A 23660-nucleotide genomic window follows, 5' to 3' on the forward strand; every position below is an offset into this window, starting at 1 on the left:
AAAACAAAATAAAAAAGAATCACACAATTATTGTTATTGTTGAAGAGATAGAGAGTATAACTTACTAAAAGTCAAAGACAATTTTTGAATAGCACTTTTTGGCTCTTTGCTTCCGTGGTGAAGAGTGGGGGTAGTTATTATGGGTATCTCTTTTATTTCTCTGTATACAGTTGGATGTGTGAAAAAAATATATATACCGGTATTTCCATATATGTGCATTTAGGTCTGTGTTCGGGTGTGTGTGTATGTTTTGGCACATGCAGGTAGCGTGTTAACATGACCAACCTCTTGTTCTTTCACCACACAGCAACATTATCAATAGTATATTTTTCAGTGTATTCTACATTCTATATTCTACTCTAGAGACAGTATTTTTATAGTCACCATGACTATTTTGTCCGCCATCTTGACTGTTATCAAACCCAGTTGATTCAGGATATATATGAAATATATATTCAGGATATACGATATATATAAATATATATATATATAAATACACACAGGTAATAGAAGACTATCAGTTCACTTCTCTTTGGGGTTAGGGCTGTAATGTGTCCATCTGCATGCATGTGCAATCACATGCAAGTGTGTACACACCCACACAGACATATGTGCATACACACACATGTATGCGTGTACACTGTATGATTGTGCTTAAAAATAAACTGTCCTTACTTTGGAGAAGGAATTTTAGGATGAGCGAGGTGAGTGTTATCTCATAAGCAGGCATGTTGACCATGTGCAATATTTCTAAACAACAACAAAAAAACTAAATATTGAAAATATTAAAGATCTAACACAATGTCTTATGTCCTTGAGTTTATTTCACATTCCTGAATTTCTCGAGTGTTTTCATATTTTCTGACTTATTGTATCAATTCACATAGGTGTCAGATGACTTTGATACCACTCCCTGATTCATTGTAGTGTCTTCTCTGATTTTGCTCTTTCCAAAATGGCAATGGAAGAGAGAAGAAAGTCAAGCTAATGCCAATTCATCCTCATTTGAACAAATTTGGCTGTAGAACTAAAAAGAGGATCTAGAGATGCAGCCAATTTAACTCATCAAGCCAGTCCCCCAAATCCCTGGAACATACAGGGTGAACTTCTCCAGCTGGTCTTTACCAAGCATCTCAGTGTTAATTAAGAGTACTTATTGGATTAGAGTAGCCTCTCAGATTCAGGTCATATTGGGTGACAGGTGGGTTAAATTAAGGGGACCTGGTCAGTAGGCCTACCATAGCAGCAAACACACTTTCTGAGAAGATGGAGATGGCACTGGATTGCCTGCTGCTATGTCCCAATAAGGCTAGAGGCCTTTGTCATTCATCATCACTTAAATATTTTGTTTTCCCAAAGTAAAGCATATCATTATGGCTTCAAATTGAATAAGATTGCAGCAAAGCCCCTCTTTTAAACCAAATCCAGCTGAAGATTTAAACAATATCAAAATGCTGAACCTTCCAGGTGTCAATCATGGTATTTTTGAAAAACTATTTTAATTCCATTTGCATTATCATTATTTATTTTATTATTATTTCACAATCAGTTTAAGTACTAATGAGCAGGTTTCAACATTAGATTACAGTGTGCTAAATGGGTTAGCTATACTGTAATACAGCTGTAATATAAAAATAATCTTTATCATTGGATTATGGTGGTGGGCAATTTTCAGGGTAAATTCACAGATTTATGTGATGTTTTTATTTGAACACAAAATATTTTAGCCTTTCATTTTTGTGATAATATATCCACTGATTCTTCTTTGGCCTAAATCCACTGTCAAGTCATTTTAAATTTGTAGTTGTTATGATTTGTGAAAGCCAAAGCAGCAAACCTGAGCAACAGCGACTCCGAACTTCATCTCCCAGGTGGCATTGCGAGCGGTCTGTTTCTAGGTGTCTAGCAACCGCTATCAGCCAGACAGCCGGCGGCAACGGGAGCGGTATTTCTCGGTGTGTCTTATCACGATTATTCGCTGTCGGGTTTTCATAATTAATAGTCGCTTGGCTGAAAATAGTGAAAAAACAACCCTGACCCCTGCACAGAGATATGAGCGGCAGCGGGCGGCCCAGGACCAGCTCGTTTGCTGAGCCGCCAGGTGTTCCAGGAGCCGCCGCTGCGTCCACCGGATCAGCCGCTGCCGTGGGGAGCAGCACAGGAAAGTCCGGGGTCCCGCAGGCCTCCGGCAGCAGCTCGTCGGGATGCTCGAACCTTAAGCTTGCCAGTAAGTTCTTAGCTGCCAGCTTGCCATCAGAGCCTTTCTGTAAGGTAGAATTTAGCATGTGCTTTTTACCTTGACTACACCTTTCAGTGTTGTGTGTCATAATCTAGAGGAAAGGCGTTATTGCTCCCGTGCAGTAGCTAACCAACTTGCTAGCATGCTAACTAGCTAGCGTGCTAACGTTAGCCACTTGTTTTGTATGTTACTAGTTCCCCGTCCGGCCGATAGATGTAATCAGCCCTACTGATGTCAAACTAGCTCACTGGTTATCAATTCAAACCATAGTAACGTCAGTCAATTTGAATGTTACTAAATGAGGAACAATCTGATTTACTAATGTTTAGTTACAAGCCGAGGATCACTGTGGTCAACATGAATGAGCCACTGAAACGGGGTCTGTTGTTCTTTGTGGCCAAGCTGGACTCAAACACCTAAACTTGAGGGCTGTATTCAGTGTACCTTTTATGGGTGTCGTTGAGAGTGCGGCATCAGCTATCCGTCTGACTCGCCTGGATAGGAGGTCAGGGCGGAAAGTTGTCTTTTCACAAGGTCACCTGTGGGGCAAAGGCTTAGCAGCAGGTGGCCGACGCCTGGAGGATGCAATTGATGGACATCCAAGACAGGAGCCGGGCAGTCTGTTGTGATGCCATGGAGTAGGTTTTCCCCGTCTGAGATGGAATTATAGTATGGCCCTTTAACACCACAGTGACAGGTGTAAGCAGACACTATATCTATGTATGTGTGCGTGAGTGAGTGTTAATCCAAACCTTATCATCCATTAGCAGGCAGTGGTGTGTGACTTTGATACAAGAGCCCAAATGGGAGGTCATCTCCAGGTCAAAGCAGTGAGACCCTCGTTACCCCTCTCTCCCTCAGCAGCAATGTAACGCTGCCTGAGGCCTTCAAGACCAAATGTTTCCTTAGACTATTAAAGGTTTTCTTTTTGGATGCTTGATGGATATGTTGTCAAATGTGGGAGACGTGGAGGCTATTTCTAGAAGCAGGATTAGCCCAATTAGCCAGATATTTGAGAAAGATGTGATTTGGCATTTTGAATTACCGGTAAAAATTCAACTTGAACGCAGTGCTTTACGGATGTTGTGTTGCCATACCAACCGGTGATCTGTCATTATGAACAACACTGGAAGGTATTTCATAATGAAATGTGAAGGGTTTCCCAGCGCTCCCGTTTTTAGAAAATACTTCTCATGGTCTAAGTTTAGCATTTTGCTCCAGAATGTGGCATCTTGACTTTTCTAGTCTTAAAGAGACCTTTTTCTGGATCAGACATTTGCTTTGCAATTCTACATATAATTTTTTTGTGTGAACCTAAATTTAAAAAAAAAAGAAAAAAAAAAGCAAAAGCACTTGAGTAGCTGGTGGTTAAAGTAATACTTTTGGTCACCCACCAGCTTACCTGCTGAAATAGTTGGTAGTAGTGGCTAGATCTAGTAAACATTTAGTGACTGACATGCATTTTAGGAGCTGGAGTAAAAGCCCAGATATGTCTTGTGAAAGAGAGGGAATGGAAAGGTGACACTGTACTGGAATGACACTTACAGATGCCCTGCAGTGTTTTTGTGTAGCCTAGACAAAAAAAGAAAAAAGCTTTCCGTGTTTCTCACCAGAACGCATTGTGTGTATTGTTGACGCCTAATGGATATGTTGAGTCCATTTCCTTCCTCATAAAACATTTGCAAAACATATTTTAAAAATATTTCCTTAGTCCTTTTTCTTGGTTGCCATTACACTATGAAATATTTGCCATTTGAGTGTCACCTCTTCAGTTGATGATGATGATGCAAGATTACATCAGGTGACACTTTTGGAGAGGATTAGTGAGCTCAGAAAATTGCGTCCAAAAGGTGTAGGGATTTGAGGATGAGGCTTACTGCTGTAAATTTTCCTGCATGCCTGTAAAATCACCATGACTGCTGTCACAGTGTCCAAGCAGTTGTTCCATTATTCACTGTCTGTGGAGCAGCTCCAGGATTTGTCTCCGGGATGACATCATTACCACAGTGTGTTTCTTCACTGTACAGCATAAGGAGAAACGGGTTTCAAACAGACAAATAAACGGGACTGGAAAACATTATAGAAAAATGTTTTACCCTTTTAATAGAATAGCAGCTTTGTTATGAATGATGTTTATGTCTTTGCGATATACTGCAGGGACAGTTATGAAGAAAATCATATGACAGTCGCGGGGATGGTGGTATCAGAAGGCTGTTTGTGTCCACAATCCTCATTCCCACAACTGCCGTATGTAAATTTTATGGTTATAAGCTTTCTGTTTACTGAAACAACCATGATCCACTGGGAAGTGGGCATTCTGTTGACTCTGTCTCTGTGGTAGACTGTCACATGATCACAATAACACAAAAACAATAGATACTTGATAGAAACCTCATTCTTATACCAGATGTTCTCCCTATAGAGTAGATGGCCTGGTTAGATTTTGGAAGATCTTGCTGCATTAAACTGCATATTAATAAGGTAAACTTAATTCTCTTGAAGCTACTTTGCTTCGAGAAGTGAAGTTCATGTTGGTACAGTAGATGTTTTATGTGAAGATAAGACATTAACATAGAAAATCTGCACGTCAGAGCGTACATCAAAATATTCATCCTCTTGTTTTAACATGTCCCTGTTTTTCCTTGTCTTTAAAAAAATACAGACTGAGTTTTAAAATACTAAATATGAATGCGGATGACATTGGGCTATATATAGATATTATATCTATCGTGATATGAGACCTATTTCCTTAGATTTTGGATATCGTGATGTCGTGATATGGCATAAGTATTGTCTTTTCCTGCTTTTAAAGGCTGCATTACTGTAGACTGATGTAATTTTCTGAACTTTATTTGCCTTTACCCACTTAGTCATGATATCCACATTACTGGTGATTATTTATCAAAAATCTCATTGTGTAAATATTCTGTGAAATCACCAGCAGTCATCCCTACAATCTACAATATTGTCACAATATCGATATTGAGGTATTTGCTCAAAAACATTGTGATATTTGAGTTTGTCCATATCGCCCAGCCCTAGATGAGGATATGACAAAGAAAAATGGCATGTTTTTTGGGGATTATTTCCGTCTGCATACTTGAGTTTCCTTCTGCGAATGTCAGGTGAATGACAGGAAGCAGAGTGTGACACAATGCAGCGCTGATATGAAAATACTGTAGTCAGGCACAATGAAGTGATGATAAAACAGAAACACTGACAAAGCCTGAGTAAGGCCTCATCTCTATAATGATAGATTATTGACCTTGAACAAGCTTTAAGCCTGTTGAAGGTGTTTTTCATACTTAACAAAATAAATTGAAGCAGGAAAAGAGCCCTGATATCTCCAGACACACTGACTCAGACAGAAAGAAAAATGTAACAGGAGGAGGAACAGAGACTACAGTCGGCAAAACTTATCCTTCAACCAACTTTCCTACTTATAACCTGGAGCCTGTGTGTGTGAGTGTGTGTGTGCACATATTCATTCCTGTCCAGAGGATGAACCCGGCCATTGAGTTGGAGAACCCAGTGACCCGGTCACTCTGCAGGCCTCACAGTTTCAACTGTAACAGATATGGCCGGCGTGCCTATTGGATGACCCCACACTTTTGTGGCTGAGGTTACTGTGTGTGTGCTTGGATATGGACGTACGCGAACGCCGGGACATGCAGTTCTGGCTGGGAGAGGGCCATGTCAATAAGTGCATTGTCTTGTTTGGTAAACAAAGCATGAAGTATGTGGGCAGTCAGTTTGATAGTGATACAGCGTGATGACAACTAGATGGCAAGAGGGTGCTCCAGTTATTCTAGCACCACAGATCAGCATTGGAAAAATGTATTTTCCTTCCACAGGCCATAAAAGACCCAGAACTTGGTAGCTTCTTTAAGTGCTGTGTCAGTCCAAACCACAGAAACATATCTGCAAATTGTAGTTTTTGATTTACAAAGTAGCTGGTTAAGTTAAAAAAAAACAACTTAAATGAACCGTAATTAATCAGCGTTTCATACAGTGGCTTTTGTAAATTTCAGAACTGGCTACTAATGGACAAATATTCCACATTTTGGTTGACTTTTCATGCATTTAAAGTTTCAAGTGTTTCATTATGTTTGTAGATTGTGAGACTGGTTGAACAGAATATGAAGAATTGAACATGAGCAGCGGTTGAAGTAACTAAAAACTCTGAAGTAACTTAAGACTCCAATGCTAATAAGGACATAGCGTGGCCGGGCGAGAGGATGTTTGCTATATGATCCTTTAGGTCACTTCCTGTGATGGTTAAGTTACTTTTTAACAAAGCTTCCAGCTGAACTGTTGAGTAAAATCCTTTTGATTTTTCATATTTATCAGTTGAATGAAACTGACTGCTGCTGGGGTGATTTGGAGTAGGTGTATACAGTGTTTTTATGATTATGTGTACAGGTTGTTATTAGCCTGTATTTACTGTCGAAGCACCTTTTGATGACTACAAGAACAGAGCAGCGTCGTATGGTTAATGCAGACACAAAAGATTTGATCCTGGTCACGACAGTGTGCTATTTAGAAGAGAGGATGACAGCACGCTAAGCCGAATAAGCTCCAATGATTTTATTTTACCACCGACTGTTTGACCACACTTAAGATGACCAGATATGAACCTGGAAATCCATTTTGAAGGCTATCAAACATCGAGGCACCACAAGGTGTTTTATACTCCTCAGAGATAGGATTTCCATGGCAGCAGTATGTTTCTCCTCTGTCTCTGAGGTGAACAGTAAGTAAAATGCTACAAAGGTACACGCTACATAGTATGCTATTACGTATATGTGCTTACACATAATTGATTGGTCAACGCAGTGTGTCGCCACTAGATGATATAACAAATTAATCCTTGTGCGATAGACTGTTAAAACTTAAAACAGTTTATCAGGACAAAGAAAGCGGTTGGCCTAATTTTGAGTTCATTCCCAGTTTAATTAGTCGCAGTGTCTTGAATATGAACTCTGCCGTCCCTTTTATCCTTCCTCGGAGGCTGCGTAAAGTTGACATCCATTCACTAGGCCGTCATTAACCTAAATATTCAAATGGCCAGTGGAGAGACGGCCCAGATGTTGAGGTTGGCTGCAGCAAGTGTCCTGGGTTGAATGTCGGGGGTATTGTTTCGGCCACTTGGTGAAGCGGTTTTATATCCGTAGCTCTTGTAGAAAGGAGCCAGAGTGACTGCAGCCCATTTTAATTCTTCTAATAACTTCACACGTTCTGGCACAATAAGGCAATTAACAGATTACCTGCTATCACTCACGACTGAAGTGGTCTTCAAATCGAAATAGAGGGGATTAAATAATACATTTTTAATATCCGTATTCTTACTTGTGTGTGACGTGTTATCCCCTGACCTCATATTAACCTTGCTCCTGCTTATTTTCCCTAGGAGACAGCGGGAAGGTGACGACGGTTGTGGCCACGCCAGGCCAGGGACCGGACCGCCCACAGGAAGTCTCTTACACTGACATCAAGGTGAGCCAGGAAGTAAAACCAGTATCTAACAGTGTCTTTTATAAGAAGCTGTGTGTGTAGAAGTACAGCTTTATTACTCAGCTACAACTGTAACTAAGACTTTTATCACAGCACAGCACAAAATGACCGCAATATATCTGTCTGAATTTGATAAGGTTGTTGATCAATACCAGTGGTACCATAATTATTTTGTCAGCTGCTGAGATTTATGGCTTCATGGCTCGTTTTATAGCCTGCTTTCTCTTAGGTACCGAGTCTGTCTCCGTTTTGAAATTGTGACATAATTTTGTCAGTTACAGGCTAATGGCATTACATAAGATGAGATCGGTGTTGCGTCAAGGCAAGAGACGTCTCAGTGCTTTTGCAGATCCCTCTGTTTTTTATCTTATCACTTCAAAGATTACTTAATCCCTCTCTAATGGTGTGTAAACATACATTTATTACAGTCTTTATCTCAAAGTCAATAATCATTGGGTGCTGGTTTATCAAGAATATCGACATGCTTCCAATACCTGCCCTAGTTAAAGGTTATCAAGGTGTTACAAAATATATAACCTCCACTGAAAGAAAATCAATCATCTATCAATAAGCACAATTCCCATTTTGGTGGTAATTTCACAGCTGTTCTACAGGATGGCACATTAATGTCTAATGTTGGTAAATCCACATATGTGTGTGTTAATCACCTTGCTTGTGACTTTTCAGAAAGTCACAAGCAAGGTGATTAACACACACATCAAAAGCTTCATCAGAATTAGGACTGAATCCTCCACACTTGACTAGGTGGCAAAATCGTTTAATATATATTGTGAATCTGCTCATCTGTTGGATTTTATATTTCATATCCTCAATAGAGTAATGGTTTAAAAAGTCTGGTGGTTCGCTATTCTGTGCTGCGTTTCCATCTTGGATCTTTCCAGCTGACTTTAGGAGCACACTGGTTCTTGACAACTTATGCACTCAAAGTGAAGATTATTTTCCTTGTTGTGCATTTGGGTAGGGCTGCAACTACTGATTATTTTCATTATTGATTAATCTGTCCATTGTTTTCTCGATTTGTCGGTTGGCTTATAAAATGTCAGAAAATGGTGAAGAATGTCAATCACCGTTTCCCAAAACCCAAGATGCAACCTAAAATGTCTTGTTTTGTCCCAACCAACAGTCCACAACCCAAAGATATTCAGTTTACTGTCATAGAGGACTAAAGGAACCAGAAAATATTCACATTTTAGAAGCTTGAACCAGAAACTTTTAGCATTTTTTTTTCTTAAAAAATGACTCAAAACGATTAATCAAATATCAAAATTGTTGGTGACTAATTTTCCATCGATCGATTAATTGACAAACGTTGCCGCTCTAGTCTGGAGACGGGTGTATCTAACAATCAGTTACTTTGTTCAATTACTGAAACAGGAGGGGATTCAGCATAACCTGCATTTCCTGTGCACTGGTGAACACGGCTCTTAAGAAAACATGGGAAGGTCCGACTCTTCCCCTAAAACCAATATAACAATTTACTGCTGACCTACTTTTAAACAGACAGGTTGTACCAGTTTAGACACTGGAAATGAACAAACTGGAAAGTTGTGACAAAGGTTGTTTTTAAAATATGAACTGAATGTTCAGCTTCTGTTGCCGTACCCGGACTGACACTGATGAGCTTTAATTGTTCTATCAGCAGAAAGGAACTCCAGTTTTTGGGACGTTAATGAATGTCTGTATTTGCACCTCACCTGATGAACTGTCATTGATTTCTTCAGTCTAGTGTCTGACTGGTTCCTTGTCTTTGAAAACCTTACAGGTGATTGGCAATGGTTCGTTCGGTGTGGTGTACCAAGCTCGGCTCATTGACAGCCAAGAGATGGTGGCAATCAAAAAGGTTCTGCAGGACAAGAGGTTCAAGGTAGGGCTGTAGTGTTGTCATTTCTCCACATATTCTCTTTTATTATCCTGTTTCTATTATCTGTTCTTGAGTCAGAAGTTAAGATATTTCCTGATAAAATGTGTTGGGTATATGTGAGGATTTCCTGTTTTTCAAAGTTCTTTTCTTGCTCAGTTTGCTCATTGGGTTTCCAATCAACACTCATGTGTTACAGAATCGGGAACTACAGATCATGAGGAAGCTGGACCACTGCAACATTGTTAGACTACGTTACTTCTTCTACTCCAGTGGCGAGAAGGTACTTTTTGTCCTGCAGGAAAACAAATTGAGTGGCATGGTACAGCCAACGTCAAAGAGAGCTGAAGGAGGAATGCATATCAAATGACAAAGTAAAAACATTTCACAGGATAACACTGAAACTGAAATAACAGAAAACTACACAAACTTGTGCTAAGTCACCATACTCACACACACACATATCTCTCAGGAGATTACAACAATAACAAAAGGAAATTATGTATCACCGATACTCGGATGCAGCGTAAAAAGAAATGCCCCTACCCTGAAAAAGGGAAGCAGTCCATTTTTTGGACTGACAAATATAGAAACCCTTTTGAGTTTAATGTTGCATAAGTATATTACTGGAAAACGGTGTATGTTTCCTTTTTTTAAAATGATTTAAAGAGGACATAACATGCACATTTCCAGGTCTATATTTATATTCTGGGGCTCTAGTGGAATATCTTTACATGATTTACAGTTAAAACTCCTTATTTATCTTATACTGGCCCTTTATGCAGCCCCCCCAGTTCAGCCTCTGCCTGAAACAGACCGTTTTAGCTCCTGTCTCTTTAAGGCCTCCCTCCCGATGAGTCAACTCTGTTGTAATCGGTTAGCTCCTCACCAGCTCTGGAGGCTACGTAAATAGACAGTAGTAGAAGGATTTTACTTCTCTTTCTTGTTGCTTACTTGAAACATAAACTTCTCAAATACATCCGTACATGTTTTAGCTGAAATCTGATCTGAAATATGAGAGTGGACAACATGAACAACCTTAGCAACTAAGGCTACAGAACGGACAGCTGTTTGTGGTTGTGCACAAACAATCTGACGTCACGGGAAGTAGAGATAACTTTGCAAACGGAGCGTTCATTAGCAGGCTCATGTTTGACATCCAACATCATAACAGCATAAAACTGACAAAAAGAATGATATGCCCCCTTTAAGAGGTTTAACTTTTAAATCAAGAGTCAATCTACCCAATGCTTTGAAAATGGCTGCAACGTTGCCTGTTTCTACTATGAAAGTATGAGTACCTGTTACGATGTGCAGGACTTGCACACTTATGTTAAATCATACATTTTTATACATTATTATCTCTCTCTTTCTTTCCTCTTTTTCCAGAAAGATGAAGTGTACCTCAACCTGGTGCTGGACTTTGTCCCTGAGACGGTCTACAGGGTTGCCAGGCATTTTAACAAGGCCAAGAGCATCATTCCTATTATATATGTGAAGGTAATATTCTTCCAACCCACCTCTGCTTTCACTGCATCCTTCATTTGTTCCAAATGTTCATACTTTTTAAAAAAATAATTTCTTAAAATGTCTAAATTGGAATATGTTGTTTCAGTATTAATGTTTTATGCATGTTTTTCGGCATGGGTTGTTCCTAAACATCTCACAAGAGGGCATCTTTACTCCACCAGTTTGAAACCCAGCCACAGTAATATATTGTATAGTTTTGTTTGTTGGCATTTCAACTATGTAGAGATCTGATCTTGTGTTTTTCTTATGTTGTGACCTCTTCAGGTGTACATGTACCAGTTGTTTCGTAGTCTGGCTTACATCCATTCCCAGGGCGTGTGTCACAGAGACATCAAGCCCCAAAACCTGCTCGTTGACCCAGAAACTGCCATCCTCAAGCTGTGTGACTTTGGCAGGTGAGCTGCATGAAGAGATGGGTTTCTTCAGCAATAGTGAAATAGATGTAGGATGTTTCTTTGCTCCAAAAAATCAGAACAGATCTAAGCTAATGTTTAAAAGTCAGGCATACATAGTGTTATTTCTCCTTTTTTATCTAATTAGCAATATAGTATTCAGCTATGTGACAGTACAGATATATGTAAGGCTTTAGTATGTAATGACCATTTCACAAGCAGCTCAGTAGTATTTCGGGATTGTTTGACCTCACTCTTAGTCCTGACCAGGTTTGTTTTGCATGGTGGACCCTTTCACACTGGTGGTTTAAGTATTTCTCTACTCTAGTGTGAGAACCATTTCCTCCAGAATAGTGAGCCCTTTCTATTACCAGACTACATTTGGATCCCCGCCATTCTTTGCTACAGTCTCTTGTTATTGTTTAATGTGATTTCTTGTGTTTCCTTCAGCGCCAAGCAGCTGGTCCGTGGCGAACCCAACGTGTCGTATATCTGCTCGCGATATTATCGCGCCCCTGAGCTCATTTTTGGTGCCACAGACTATACAGCAAACATTGACATCTGGTCAGCAGGCTGCGTACTGGCTGAACTGCTGCTCGGACAACCTATATTCCCAGGTGACAGTGGGGTGGACCAACTGGTAGAGATTATCAAGGTGAGTGTGTGTGTGTGTGTGTTTATCAGGTATCGGTGTGTCACTGAAATGTTTTATGTGGAGATTATGAAAGTAGGAGAGGTTTGTTTTTCAAGATATTTATGTGCTTATTCATTATTTGGTCTTTTTTTTCTTTTTTTCTTTCTTTTTTAAAATCTTATTGTGTCTTTTTAATCATTATCAATCACACTTATATGGGCAGTTTGTGTCTACAGAATACAGCTCATACTCCATTTATCTTTATTTTCAGGTGCTAGGCACCCCGACAAGGGAACAAATCCGAGAGATGAACCCAAACTACACAGAATTCAAGTTTCCTCAGATTAAAGCCCATCCATGGACCAAGGTAAATAAACACCAGACATTTGTGTTAAAGTGAAGGAAACAAGCAAGAAAATGAAACATGTTATGAGATACATTTCATGTAGAAGGACAAAACAGTTTTTGATTATTTTTTTAGTCCTGAATTTTATGCCTCACCTTTATATTATAAAAAATAAGTTTGGGAATTTCTATATACATACCCACAGCAGTGATGTACCTGAAGGTTATTTGTTTTAGAAATAAAACGGATCTATACAAAGCTATATGCATTACACTAGTTTAAAAAAGACAAAAAACCTGAGGACTTGTTTCAGCCCACACAGGCTGTTCAAACCCGCAAGCTGAAGTGCTTTAGTTTCCTCCTTCTGAAAGTCGATTAACCCTGACACCTAAAGAGTTCACAAACAACGTAAAACCAAGAGAAGTGGCTCTTGAACGTTTACTACAAAGCGGATAACTTTCTATTCCAAAGACTGTATGCAACTGCTTCTTTCAGATGCAGAACACTACTGTAAGTGGCTGTCACTGACAGTTACAGCTGTTTGCTTTCTTTTTTTAGGTTCAACACTCTGATGTTCCATTTACATTATGTATTTTCTTTCATCAGAGTGTCACATAAACTGCTGTTAGGAAAACCTGAGTTGTCTGATATTGGCTGAGCCTGGTGGTTTCTGGTTTTGGATATTTGGACTTAAAATAAAATTCTTCTTGTCCCTCAGGTGTTTAAACCTCGCACCCCTCCAGAAGCCATCGCTCTCTGCTCTCGGCTGCTGGAGTACACACCGGCCTCACGCCTCTCTCCACTAGAGGCTTGTTCACATGCCTTCTTCGATGAGCTGCGCCAGCCTAACACACGACTGCCCAGTGGCCGAGAACTGCCAATGCTCTTCAACTTCAGCACCACTGGTACACGCACGCACACAGACTTACAATTTACAGACCGAGGAATACTTATCCTCAAGGATCTAGTTAATTTTCAATATACATATTAAATAATATCCATTGTGTCTGTCCATACAAGTTATTTTAATCAGATTTTCATCTGATGTGGTTGGTGTTATACTGGATAGACTCACCATTTGTTGCTAATTACAATCAGGTGGTGGTCCTTGTTTTGTCTGGGGCAAACACTGTGACCTCTGAGGAGGTGCAATTAATGCATCGCACACTATCTTATTGTTGAATTACACTCTCGTCTGGTTATATGACTCATCATTACATCAAAACCCGTCTTTTTCTCTCTGCAGAGCTATCAATCCAGCCCCAGCTGAACTCAACCCTCATTCCTCCTCACGCTCGCTCTCATACAGCTGCTTCCGCCCACGGTGAGAAACTCTTATGTTACTCTCATTACATTTTATGCTTAATGATGATATCATGGTTTCGTGGTGGCTGAGAAATATATGAAGTGTGGTACAAAATGAATAAGATTACATAAAAAAATCCAGACATGCTAGCAGCGCTGTGAGACTGTACGTACTGTACTGTAGGAATGTCATTGGTTTTGTAAGTATTCTACAAATTGAAATGTGAACCTGATGATGGCGTTAGATGAAGTTCATCCTGCAGGGTGGAATGAATGTCTGAACCACATTTAATGGCAATCTGTCCAATAGCTGTTGAGACATTTCACTAAAAGCCACAAATATCAACCTCACAGTGGTGCTAGAGGAAAAGTTCGCACTCAGTCTTAAGTCATTAGGATTCATCGTCTTGGAGCCATGAACGTCTGTACAAAATGTCACAGCAATCCATCCAGTAGATTTTGAGATATTTCACAGGATAAGTTTGACCTGTTTGTGGCACTTAAGAAGTCAGAGGATCACCAAAATCAGTAGGATTGATTGGTTATGACCCTGGCTAAAAACTTAAAACACAATATTTTAGATTTTGTAGGAAAATAATCTGTTCTGGCTTGTTGAATTTAAAAATAATAATAATAATAATAATTGGCAATACTTTGTGTCATAAAGGCTACTTTTGGTTTTGGTTCTAACAGACCTGCAGTATTATTCTGGGTTATTAATTAAGTTTGCCTTGAGTTTGCAATTATGATTGGATCCCTGTAAGTCCTTCCACAGATTACACAGCAATTTACAAAAGCTAAAATAATTCGACACGAAATACTTATATAAAAAAAAAACGTTATTCCAAGACAAACTATTTTCGGCAGTTATATAACCAAAAAACATCTGTCTATCCAGGCTGATTTGTTGAGTATTTTTGGTGAAATTAGAGCAGTTGGTGTTTTTCTGACAAACGTATGAATTAAATCACCACAACGGAAAATGACTGAGTGAAATAAGTACTGAATGCGTCACGTCTGTCACAAACTAGACTGTTGTTGTGGAACATTAATTCACAGCTGACTGTACCTTTTTTTTATCTCCTTTTTTTAGATGGTACCGGCTCAGATTCCTCTCAACACAGTTCAGTACCAGGATCTCTTAACAGCATCTGAAGCCGTCTCTCGCCTGCCTGCCTGCCAGCCTCACCCTTATCTCAGACACACACACACACACACACACAACCACACACACTCACACACTCTCTTTACCGCTTTCCTCCGTGCTGCTTGCGCTCCTCTTAGATTCTGTTTTTGTACAGTAAACGCATTGAACAAACCATTAGTTCCTTAGCTGCCAGGGTTGAAACTATGGCAGGAGATTGTTACACACAAACACAGAGTCGTCTCGCTGCTGCTAGGGTGGTATGTGAAGGTTCAATAGTGGGGGCTGGTCCTCTGTAATATAACCTTTTTTTTTTTTTAAATCAACATTTTTTTTCCTCTTCCTCTATATTTGTGTTTATTTATTTGACTAATGGAAAGCATCATGTGATCACACAACATTTTGTCTCTAGAGGGTTTTTTTTCCCCACTTTTATTATTATTATTCAGTGTTTTTACGTACCTGTTAGTGTGTAAAAGGGGTGAACTGCACACTGCCTGAGCAAGACCAGAACTGGCTCCAAAAAAAAAAGGGTCATCAGGGTAAAGGAAACTCATTATTCAACTCAGGAGATCGGATGCAGGGACTGATAAATCCATTAAGTCTTCAGCTACATTATTTTACCGACCCAGTCTGACGTTCAGGTTAAAATTCAACCTCCAGTCGTTGTGTAGTTACCCGCAAAGGTGGCTGGTGGATCTTGTTTTTGTGTGATTCACATTCTTATTGCTCAAACCACCTGTAGACCTGAATTTATACCAAGCATTAAAACCCCCGATCTAGATTCACAACATCCAGGATGTGCATGGATGTATAGATAGGACTGAAAACAATCAGCCAACAGCCAAATACCGACCCTACCAGCCTTGTGTTTAACCAGTAAAAGAAAAACAGCACCCCGACCCGTCCACAGAAAGAATCCAGTTTTCTTTTCGGATGCATTAACACTTGCACATAAATATGGGTCAAATCAACCGTAGATCTAAACTCCTTCTTAGCTTGTAGTTGTGATTTTTTTTTTTTTTATTTACACATCCAGGGAAAGGCATCAGACACCCAGGAGAGGAGGAAAAACTCCTCTCCGCTCCACCACAAAACGTTTTATAGAACTGTAAATGTCACTTGTGAAGAAATGTGCGAATGTGACGCTTAGCGAAAGCAGTTTGAGATACCGATCTAGAAAATAAGCTTTTTAAATGTCAAACTAAGTACTGTAGAAGTGCTCCTAGATTACCGGACTTCAATCCCCGCTGCTTTGTGCTCAGAGCGCTTCCTGCTCTCTATCGTAGCGATCAGTTAGCTGTCCGGTTTATGATCACACGGCTCGAAAGAAAACCAGCTGTGCTCTGGATGCTACTGTCCTACATCACGACGGTAATATAAACCTGGAAACTGAAGCTTGTGTAATAATCTAGAGCTGGATAGCCGTTCTGTATCATAACATCGTTAACCAGAATTAACTTGCTGAAAGAAAATAACCAAATTGACGTCCCTTAACCGCCCCGCCCCCTCTCCCAAAAGAAAACAAAAATGTTTCATTGACTCTGGCTGTACATGACGATCTTCACTGTTTTCACTTGTGTTATTGTGCCAGAAGGTGTCAGTGAGTCGAGTCCTGATCAAAACCGCAGTTTACTGTGAAGGAAACAGCTGTGTCTTAAAGGTGTATTCCACTAAAATTGGCTGTAATATATGTATATTTTTTAAATGACACAAAAATTACAACATTTTTCTTTTTCATTTTGAGATTTTAAAACGGCTCGTTGAGCTGTTTAGGGTGACGCTGTCATGATGTGCTCGTTAAAGATGCAAACTCCAAACTATAAAATGAGAGTTACTGTCGGTGCTTTTAAAGTCTGAAATACTTTTAGAAGATAAATTATTTTTGAAACATGTTAAAACATGGTAAAAATAGTTCCAAGAACCCCCCCCCTCCCTTACATATTTTCCTACTCTGTTCTTTTACTGTGTATACAAACAGAATACACTACAATAGGAAAGTTTTTAGTCTGAAAATCTGTTTTCAATTCATTATAAATTCCCTGGAAAAAAAAATTGGCGCATTAGAGACATCTGGCTAAAAAGTCACTTTTGGTGGAATTCCCCTTTAGCACAAAGATCCGTCTTGTCCTGGTGTTAGTGTAGAAAATATGTACTCCTACTCTGTGTGGAAACAAAAGCAAAATGAATGTTGGTCCTCCTGTTGATTAAAAGCAGCAGAGCAACTAAATAATACTTGGATGAGGATTTCATCAACGTGAGGGGGGGGGGGGGGAGCTGTTGTTTGTGCATACTTCATGTAAATGTATTTATTTCGTTTTCGGATGAGAGTTGGATGTCAGTTATTGGAAAAGTGGGTTTCAAACTGTATTTCATGTCAGAGAAAAAGAACGAAAAGTTTTACAAGAAGTCGTCTCGTGGAAACAAAAACTAGTCGAGGATAAATGAGACGTTTGCTTCGGGTTCATTAGTGCGGACGTGTACAGAAGCAAAGCGTGAGGAACATGGATGAAAGGCTAAATGTGAATAGTAGCTAAACATGAATATCAAAGCAGGTGATCACGTGTTTGTGTGCTCTTGTACTTCTATTTTTGTGAGGACCGATTTCAATTTCATGAGAAAATAAAAAGAGGAGATTGAGGGTTAAGACTCGGTTTTTGGTGACAGGATTATAATCACTTTGGTGTCAGCAGCCCAGAGAATGTATGATCTAAATTAGCATCCTTGTAAATATAGAAGTACAAACGTGTGTGTGTGTGTGTGTGTGTGTGTCTGACCATATTCCAAACTGCAGTCTGAAAAGCCAGTGTTTTAGCATTAGAGCAGTCAACAATACAGATTTTAGTAAGCAGTGCAGACCACTTGAAAGTTTGTAGTATAGTATATTTGATACTATCGTACCATGCCTCCACCTGCTGTTTTTAAACTGCATCCATGTTGGTTTTGAACCTTTTTTTAATACTAGTGAAGGACTCCGATGAGCCCTGATGCTTTTTTAATTCCACCACACTTGGCACATTCACATTAATTATATATATATATATATATGAGGAGAGCGGAGCGCGTTTGTCATTCTCTTTCCTCATCAAGGTTTAAAACCCGGCGACCTCCCGATCCAGTGGGTCACTGCCGGAAACATTCTTCTTGTTGTTTTCCTTCCTGTAAAGAGTCCAACCGGCATGTTTGATTAACTCTGCAGGGTGCGTCAGGTCGATGCTGTTCACACTCAGAGCTGTCAGACTTTCTGTGGCTATGAAAAGGTGTGAGGAATCAAACATAGCTGATTTTTCTCTTCTCCCCCCCTTCCTTTTCCCAGAAGCCATTTTTTTCCTTCACTTTCCTATCTCCTCTTTATCGCACGTGTAAATATCACTGATTTTTATTTTCCTCTTTTTACTTTTTATTACAGAGTTGTTTATATCTTATTTCCCCTCATTCTGTCGACGAAGCCGTCTTAATTTGTGCATTTTTGTAAATACCTTTCTTTTTTCACAATCCAAAATGTGTAAATACTGCAAAAGAGAAAAGGAAAAAAAAAAAAACAGCCTACTCCTCATGTTTGTTGATGATCTTTCTCTCTCTCTCTCTCTCTCTCTCTCTCTCTCTCTCTCTCTGTCTCTCTCTCTCTTTCTTGTAGTCCAGTGAAAATTGTAAAGTAGCTGTTAACTCGGCTCGCCTCCCTGTTCGGTCCTCTGAGGGACCATCTGATTGTTGAATGAATATGTCGAAGGCTCTGTTCCAAAATGTTCTCCATCCGCTTCGGGAAATGATATAAACAAATATCATAAAGCACCTTATTTGAAGTGGATCGCTGTCCAACCTGCACCACCTCCAAGGAACTTTCATTGCTAATTTAATCATATAGTTTTCTTTTGGCCTCAGTGTCCTCCTACCCCTTTTTATTTGTACAATTCAAATCTGATTATAACCTCCTTCCTGCTTCCAAAGTAACCAGGGAGAGGACACACAATCGCACTCTGAGCAACTCAAATGCTGAAAAAATGCTCCAGTTATATTTTAAAATGTAAAATTTAAAGCTCAACTCTAAAAGACAAAAGCTGCAGCTGTAACACTCATCGCCTGCAGGTGGTGCAAGTGTCATAACTGCTGTAGTCACTACCTTTCCTTTACCTGTACATGGCGAGCTTTGACACGCCTACCGCATAGTAGATGGTTGTCATTTTGGAACAGAGCTCTTTGTTAGTGTGTTGTATCAGATTGCAATATATGATTACTGTGCAGTATTGAGAGAGAGAAAAAAAAAAAAGACTTAGCTACAGGTCACTGGCATTTTCAGAGAACGTGCAATGTCTGAATGAGTGATCACAAAAGTGTTTAGTTGGACTAGAAGCCACGTTATGATGTCCAGCTAGTACTCAACATGGGCATTTTTGTATTATGTGCTGTTATGGCATTCAGAATTGCTGCTAAAGATCACAAGATAGCAGAAGTAGATGTTTGTGTTGTGACTGCAGACGGAGCCACCTATCAGCTGTGTGTGTGTGTTTGTGTGGCCAGGCATCACGCAGACATGTCGGTGCACACGACTGACTGTTTCATGTAAAGTGAATCTCAGAAATTGTACTTTTGTTTGTGCTTTTAAATTCTCTAGAACCATCTGTTGTGTCTCTGTTATTCCCGCCCTTATTTACACCTTCTTAGGGGGGGTCACTGCATCTCTTTACATTGATAAATCACTTTTTTTTTTTTGCTGTCTATTTAATTTTCCACTCCAGTGCTGTCAATTTCGTTTTTTTTCCTCCTGGTTGTCAGATGTATCGGAGGGAGAGAGAGAGAAGGAGAGAGAAAGAAAAACAAACCTGTCTGTCTCTGTTCTTTGTGTGTGTATGATATGGACTCATTTACTGTAATAAAGTGATGAAACTGTGTTTAAATTGTGAGTGTCGTTTTTCTTGACTCGATCATTTTAAAGGTCGGTACCCGTGGAGAGGTTATCATCTGAACTTTTGCACTAACATACAGTGTGGATGCCTTTTATACTGCAACAAGTGTAAACCATACTTCAGACTCTGATGGGAAATTCATCCTTCATCCAGATTGTTAGATTGCTGCTGTGTGGTAAATGTGCAAACAAACAATCAAACTTACCCTCACACAGAGTTTGATCATTTATGTGAACAGATTATATAATATAATGGTAATTTGACCAGATCTGTCTGCCTTGACAGAAACTTTTACAAAGTTTGACTTAATGAATCATCTTTAAAATGGCCACGTCTTCTTGATTAAAGGCTGAACGACCAATTAAGTTGCATTATTTCAGTGCCCCACTTTCTTTTACTGAGTTGTGCCAGCGGTAGGAGCAAATTAACATTTCACAAATCAATCAATTTTTATATTATATATGTATTCTATATTGTATACATAATACACTATGCTGATTTTACTCGGAGTACATTATAGGGTCTTACACAAAGGTTTGAGACCTCTGACTCAGATCAAAACTACTTTCTATTGAGGTAGCAGTCCCAATGACAAATGGTGATAGTTTTGGGGAATTTGTCAACAGAGCCAAAAAACAAATTGTGCACTCAGATTGTAAGAAAATAAGGACAAAATCACGTAACAAACTATTTCAAAAGTTGACAACCATTTAGTGGGTTGGTATCACTCTGGGACTTTCACTCCTTTGTCTTTCACATGTCTGTCAAGGTGTCAGACAGCAGGTCAGAGGAAGGTCTCTTCAAAGGAAAGGAAAGTCAAAGCTCTGAAGCTTCTAGACTGACATGGGAATTTAAATATGCAGTGGTGCACCGCCACAACTATCTTTGTGCATGTGGAACACTGTTTTGAGTCACCAGATTGGTGAAACTCATCAGCTGCTGAACAATTACTGGCATTTGGTCAGGGGTTAATTTCCCACATTTGCGTACTTCTGAGAAAGATAAACCAGTGACAAACAAAGTTGTTTTTGTGAAGAGCGTCCTTGTGCGCTTGCCGAAACCCAGTTTTAGTGATTCGTGTCATCAATAAACAACCTGGACTGTCCTTTAAAGTTAATCAGTTATTTTAATTTCAAGAGTATTTCCTTGTTGTTTTCTTTATATAAATGCTGTTTATTCCACAGTTTTGCAGAACACTCAGTAGAGAGATTAAACTTTGCTGAAGCAGGTGAGATTAACAGGTTATATGCAGCTTTTCATTAGATGTTCTATTATGTCTTCATATTGAGTCTGTGAGGAACCTATTGTGAGTCATTTCTGTCATTAATGTTTCTCTTCTGTTATTTTCTGATTATTAAATTTGCAGAAGTCCAACTCATCACTGTAAACAATGAGGATCGTTTTTCTTCTCCTTGCTGCCTTCGCTCTGAGAGTCACAACAGGTGAGACTCATCAATACACTGAACACCAAACTATTAATGTATTGTCACACTGTTTATGGTACAAAGACCAACATTAAATAATTAGAGGTCATGTTTCACCCTTTCACTCTGGCTATCATCACAAAATACACTGATGGAACAAAACATGGAGTATTTTTCTATTAAACCTGGGAGACATTGATGTATCTTGTCACCTACTGGTCAATGTTTATGGGGTACAATGTTTTTAATGATAATGCTGATTGTGTTATTTGTGTTTTGTTGTATAGATGCTCTATATAATACATAAAATCATTTTTATTTTATCAAATGTCACATTGTGGTAATGTTGTGATCCAGGTAAGCAGAAAATGGATGTATGGTTTTCCATCTGTGAGACAAAAGATTAAAATGTGACTTTATCTTATGTTCTTCTGCAAAAGCATAACAGTAAACTACAATAAAAAAATACGAGGTTGTTAACTACTAGTTTATTCTTATTCCTCCGCAGCGTCAATTGAGGCAAACCTTACCGTACAGCAGAACTCTACTTTAGGTAAGAGAGGATATCTAACAGCAGACGAAAGCCTCAGACTTCTTCTTGTCTTCTCTTTACTTGTTTTGACTCAGCTTTCAAATTTGAAATCATGAAAAACTGTGATGTTGTGTCTGTTTGTTTGTTTGTTTGATTGTACTAAATGCTGCTGAAGTGCCACTGAGCAAAGATGCATGAACTCTATTAATAATATGTCCAAAATGCATTGATATTTAAAATAATTATAGTAAAATGAAACAGGGAATTATTTTAGAATGAAGTTAATTAATTGGTTTGTTTTTCAGAGACCTGGATGGCAGAAAGAACTGCCATGCCGCTGCGTGTGACGGAGACAGGAAGCATGATATCGGGTGGCATTAAGCAAAGTGGGGACAGTTGTTTTCCTGGCTGGTACCCATATGGATCCAGATGCTTCAAGTTCTTCTCCTCACCAAAGACCTGGATTGATGCAGAGGTAGATCCTGACACAGCAGCATGAACCTATAAAGGGGTTGTTATGTACTTTACTTGAACCTAAATACTCACTTTAATGGGAGTGAAGCATTCACAAAGTCATAGAGCATTGACACATCTCCTCTTTTACAGAATTATTGTTTGTATTTTGGTGCCAACCTCGCGTCCATCCACAACCCAGGGGAATATGAATTCATCACGGAACTTGCATCAACGAACTCTTACCCCAGCTTCTGGATTGGTGGCTCAGATGCTGTTAAGGTAACGTGCAAAGATTAGTTCACAGAGATTTATCCAGTTTAGAGAACATCTGTCAACCACATCTGTATTTCAAAAAAGATTCCTGCAGAAAAATGTTTTAGTTTTTAATAGTTTCAATCTTTAAGATTTTTGACACATACAGTTTTACACCATAATGTACATTTATGTAATTCTTTTCTCTTAACAGTCCTTAAAGTGGTTATGGAGTGACGGATCCATCGTTTACTACAATAACTGGGCCAGTGGTGAGCCGAATGAGTCGAAAGGGCTGGAAAACTGCATTGAAATGCTCTCCAAAGGTACAGTATCTATATTGTCTTTTTTGAATAACTTGATCACAACTTGGCAGATTAACCACACAAACGTAAAGCTATGTCTAAAATACAAATTGGAAAAATTGCATTTTCTCTCTTGTTTCCTTCTTAGGGTGGAATGATCGGAGTTGTGGAGTCAGTTCTCCCTTCATCTGTGCAACAAGACCAGATAGACCAATTTAACCAACTGGAATCAAAGTGTGTTGGGTGTGTTGTTCTCCACAGGCAGCACAGGACTGCAAGTTTATAACCTTTGTAGATCATATGAAACCCAACCAGAACCAACCGTAACATTTCTGTAATCAGCTTTTCCTCTAATGTCAAGACAGTCTGCTTTATGACCATTAACAGGTTTTTTTGTCTTGTAGCAGTTATGTTCTGTCAACGTTTCCTTTGGTCTTAACGCAACATTTTGGATGTGATTGAAGAGAGGTGGGAGGAAGGTGCAGGTAGTGCAGGCAAGACTTGAGTGCAAACTTACACATATTAGTTTGAATATTACAGGGAAATCCGATGAAGACTAGACGGTTTGTAGGAGTTTGTCATCTTCCAGCTGGACCGTTTGGCACCTGAACCTCTTTTTTAAAGCCTTCGTGCTGCGGCTCACCACAATAATGCTCTGTGGTGTTTGCATAGAGACTTAGAGGCAGCGTATGCAGCAGGTGACTCACATGTTAAAAATCTCTGACTCAAGTGGGACTTAAAAATCAACCTGAAGGAGGGTTTTGTTTGGTTGTTTGGAATGACAAACATAGAGGAAGTGGTACA

The 23660-nt window shown here is 39.3% G+C and overlaps 2 protein-coding genes and 1 long non-coding RNA gene across 3 annotated transcripts; 2 read left to right on the top strand and 1 right to left on the bottom strand.

Moving 5' to 3' along the window:
* The first annotated feature begins 1912 nt into the window (after positions 1–1912).
* On the top strand, positions 1913–19878 carry gsk3aa (glycogen synthase kinase 3 alpha a). The gene is made up of 11 exons (XM_042434664.1): positions 1913–2227; positions 7650–7735; positions 9537–9638; positions 9832–9915; positions 11022–11132; positions 11427–11557; positions 12005–12209; positions 12460–12555; positions 13253–13439; positions 13781–13858; positions 14933–19878. Exons 1-11 carry the CDS (start codon positions 2053–2055, stop codon positions 14992–14994), a joined length of 1317 nt encoding a protein of 438 aa, XP_042290598.1. The 5' UTR covers positions 1913–2052; the 3' UTR covers positions 14995–19878.
* LOC121912518 lies at positions 2186–3028 on the bottom strand. Its single transcript, XR_006100077.1, has 3 exons — positions 2992–3028; positions 2684–2892; positions 2186–2264 (listed from the first exon to the last, which is right to left on the bottom strand). It is a non-coding gene; the product is annotated as an uncharacterized LOC121912518 (long non-coding RNA).
* A 1409-nt stretch (positions 19879–21287) lies between the features above and the next one.
* LOC121913736 (ladderlectin-like) lies at positions 21288–23653 on the top strand. Its single transcript, XM_042436519.1, has 6 exons — positions 21288–21329; positions 21820–21864; positions 22149–22318; positions 22450–22578; positions 22766–22877; positions 23005–23653. The coding sequence occupies exons 3-6, from the start codon at positions 22157–22159 to the stop codon at positions 23073–23075; spliced, it is 474 nt and encodes a 157-aa protein (XP_042292453.1). The 5' UTR covers positions 21288–21329; positions 21820–21864; positions 22149–22156; the 3' UTR covers positions 23076–23653.
* Positions 23654–23660: the final 7 nt, after the last annotated feature.

The sequence above is a fragment of the Thunnus maccoyii genome, chromosome 15 (genome assembly GCF_910596095.1).
Source record: "Thunnus maccoyii chromosome 15, fThuMac1.1, whole genome shotgun sequence".
Taxonomy (NCBI): Eukaryota; Metazoa; Chordata; class Actinopteri; order Scombriformes; family Scombridae; genus Thunnus; species Thunnus maccoyii.

What these genes read in the sequence shown, in the direction of transcription:
- LOC121913736 (XM_042436519.1), top strand. Translation starts at nt 22,157, where the DNA reads ATGGCAGAAAGAACTGCCATGCCGCTGCGTGTGACGGAGACAGGAAGC. An exon ending in AGACCTGGATTGATGCAGAG is followed by an intron (nt 22,319 to 22,449) that starts GTAGATCCTGAC and finishes CCTCTTTTACAG; the next exon opens with AATTATTGTTTGTATTTTGG. An exon ending in CATTGAAATGCTCTCCAAAG is followed by an intron (nt 22,878 to 23,004) that starts GTACAGTATCTA and finishes TTTCCTTCTTAG; the next exon opens with GGTGGAATGATCGGAGTTGT.
- gsk3aa (XM_042434664.1), top strand. Translation starts at nt 2,053, where the DNA reads ATGAGCGGCAGCGGGCGGCCCAGGACCAGCTCGTTTGCTGAGCCGCCA. An exon ending in TGCAGGACAAGAGGTTCAAG is followed by an intron (nt 9,639 to 9,831) that starts GTAGGGCTGTAG and finishes CATGTGTTACAG; the next exon opens with AATCGGGAACTACAGATCAT. An exon ending in AACTGGTAGAGATTATCAAG is followed by an intron (nt 12,210 to 12,459) that starts GTGAGTGTGTGT and finishes CTTTATTTTCAG; the next exon opens with GTGCTAGGCACCCCGACAAG.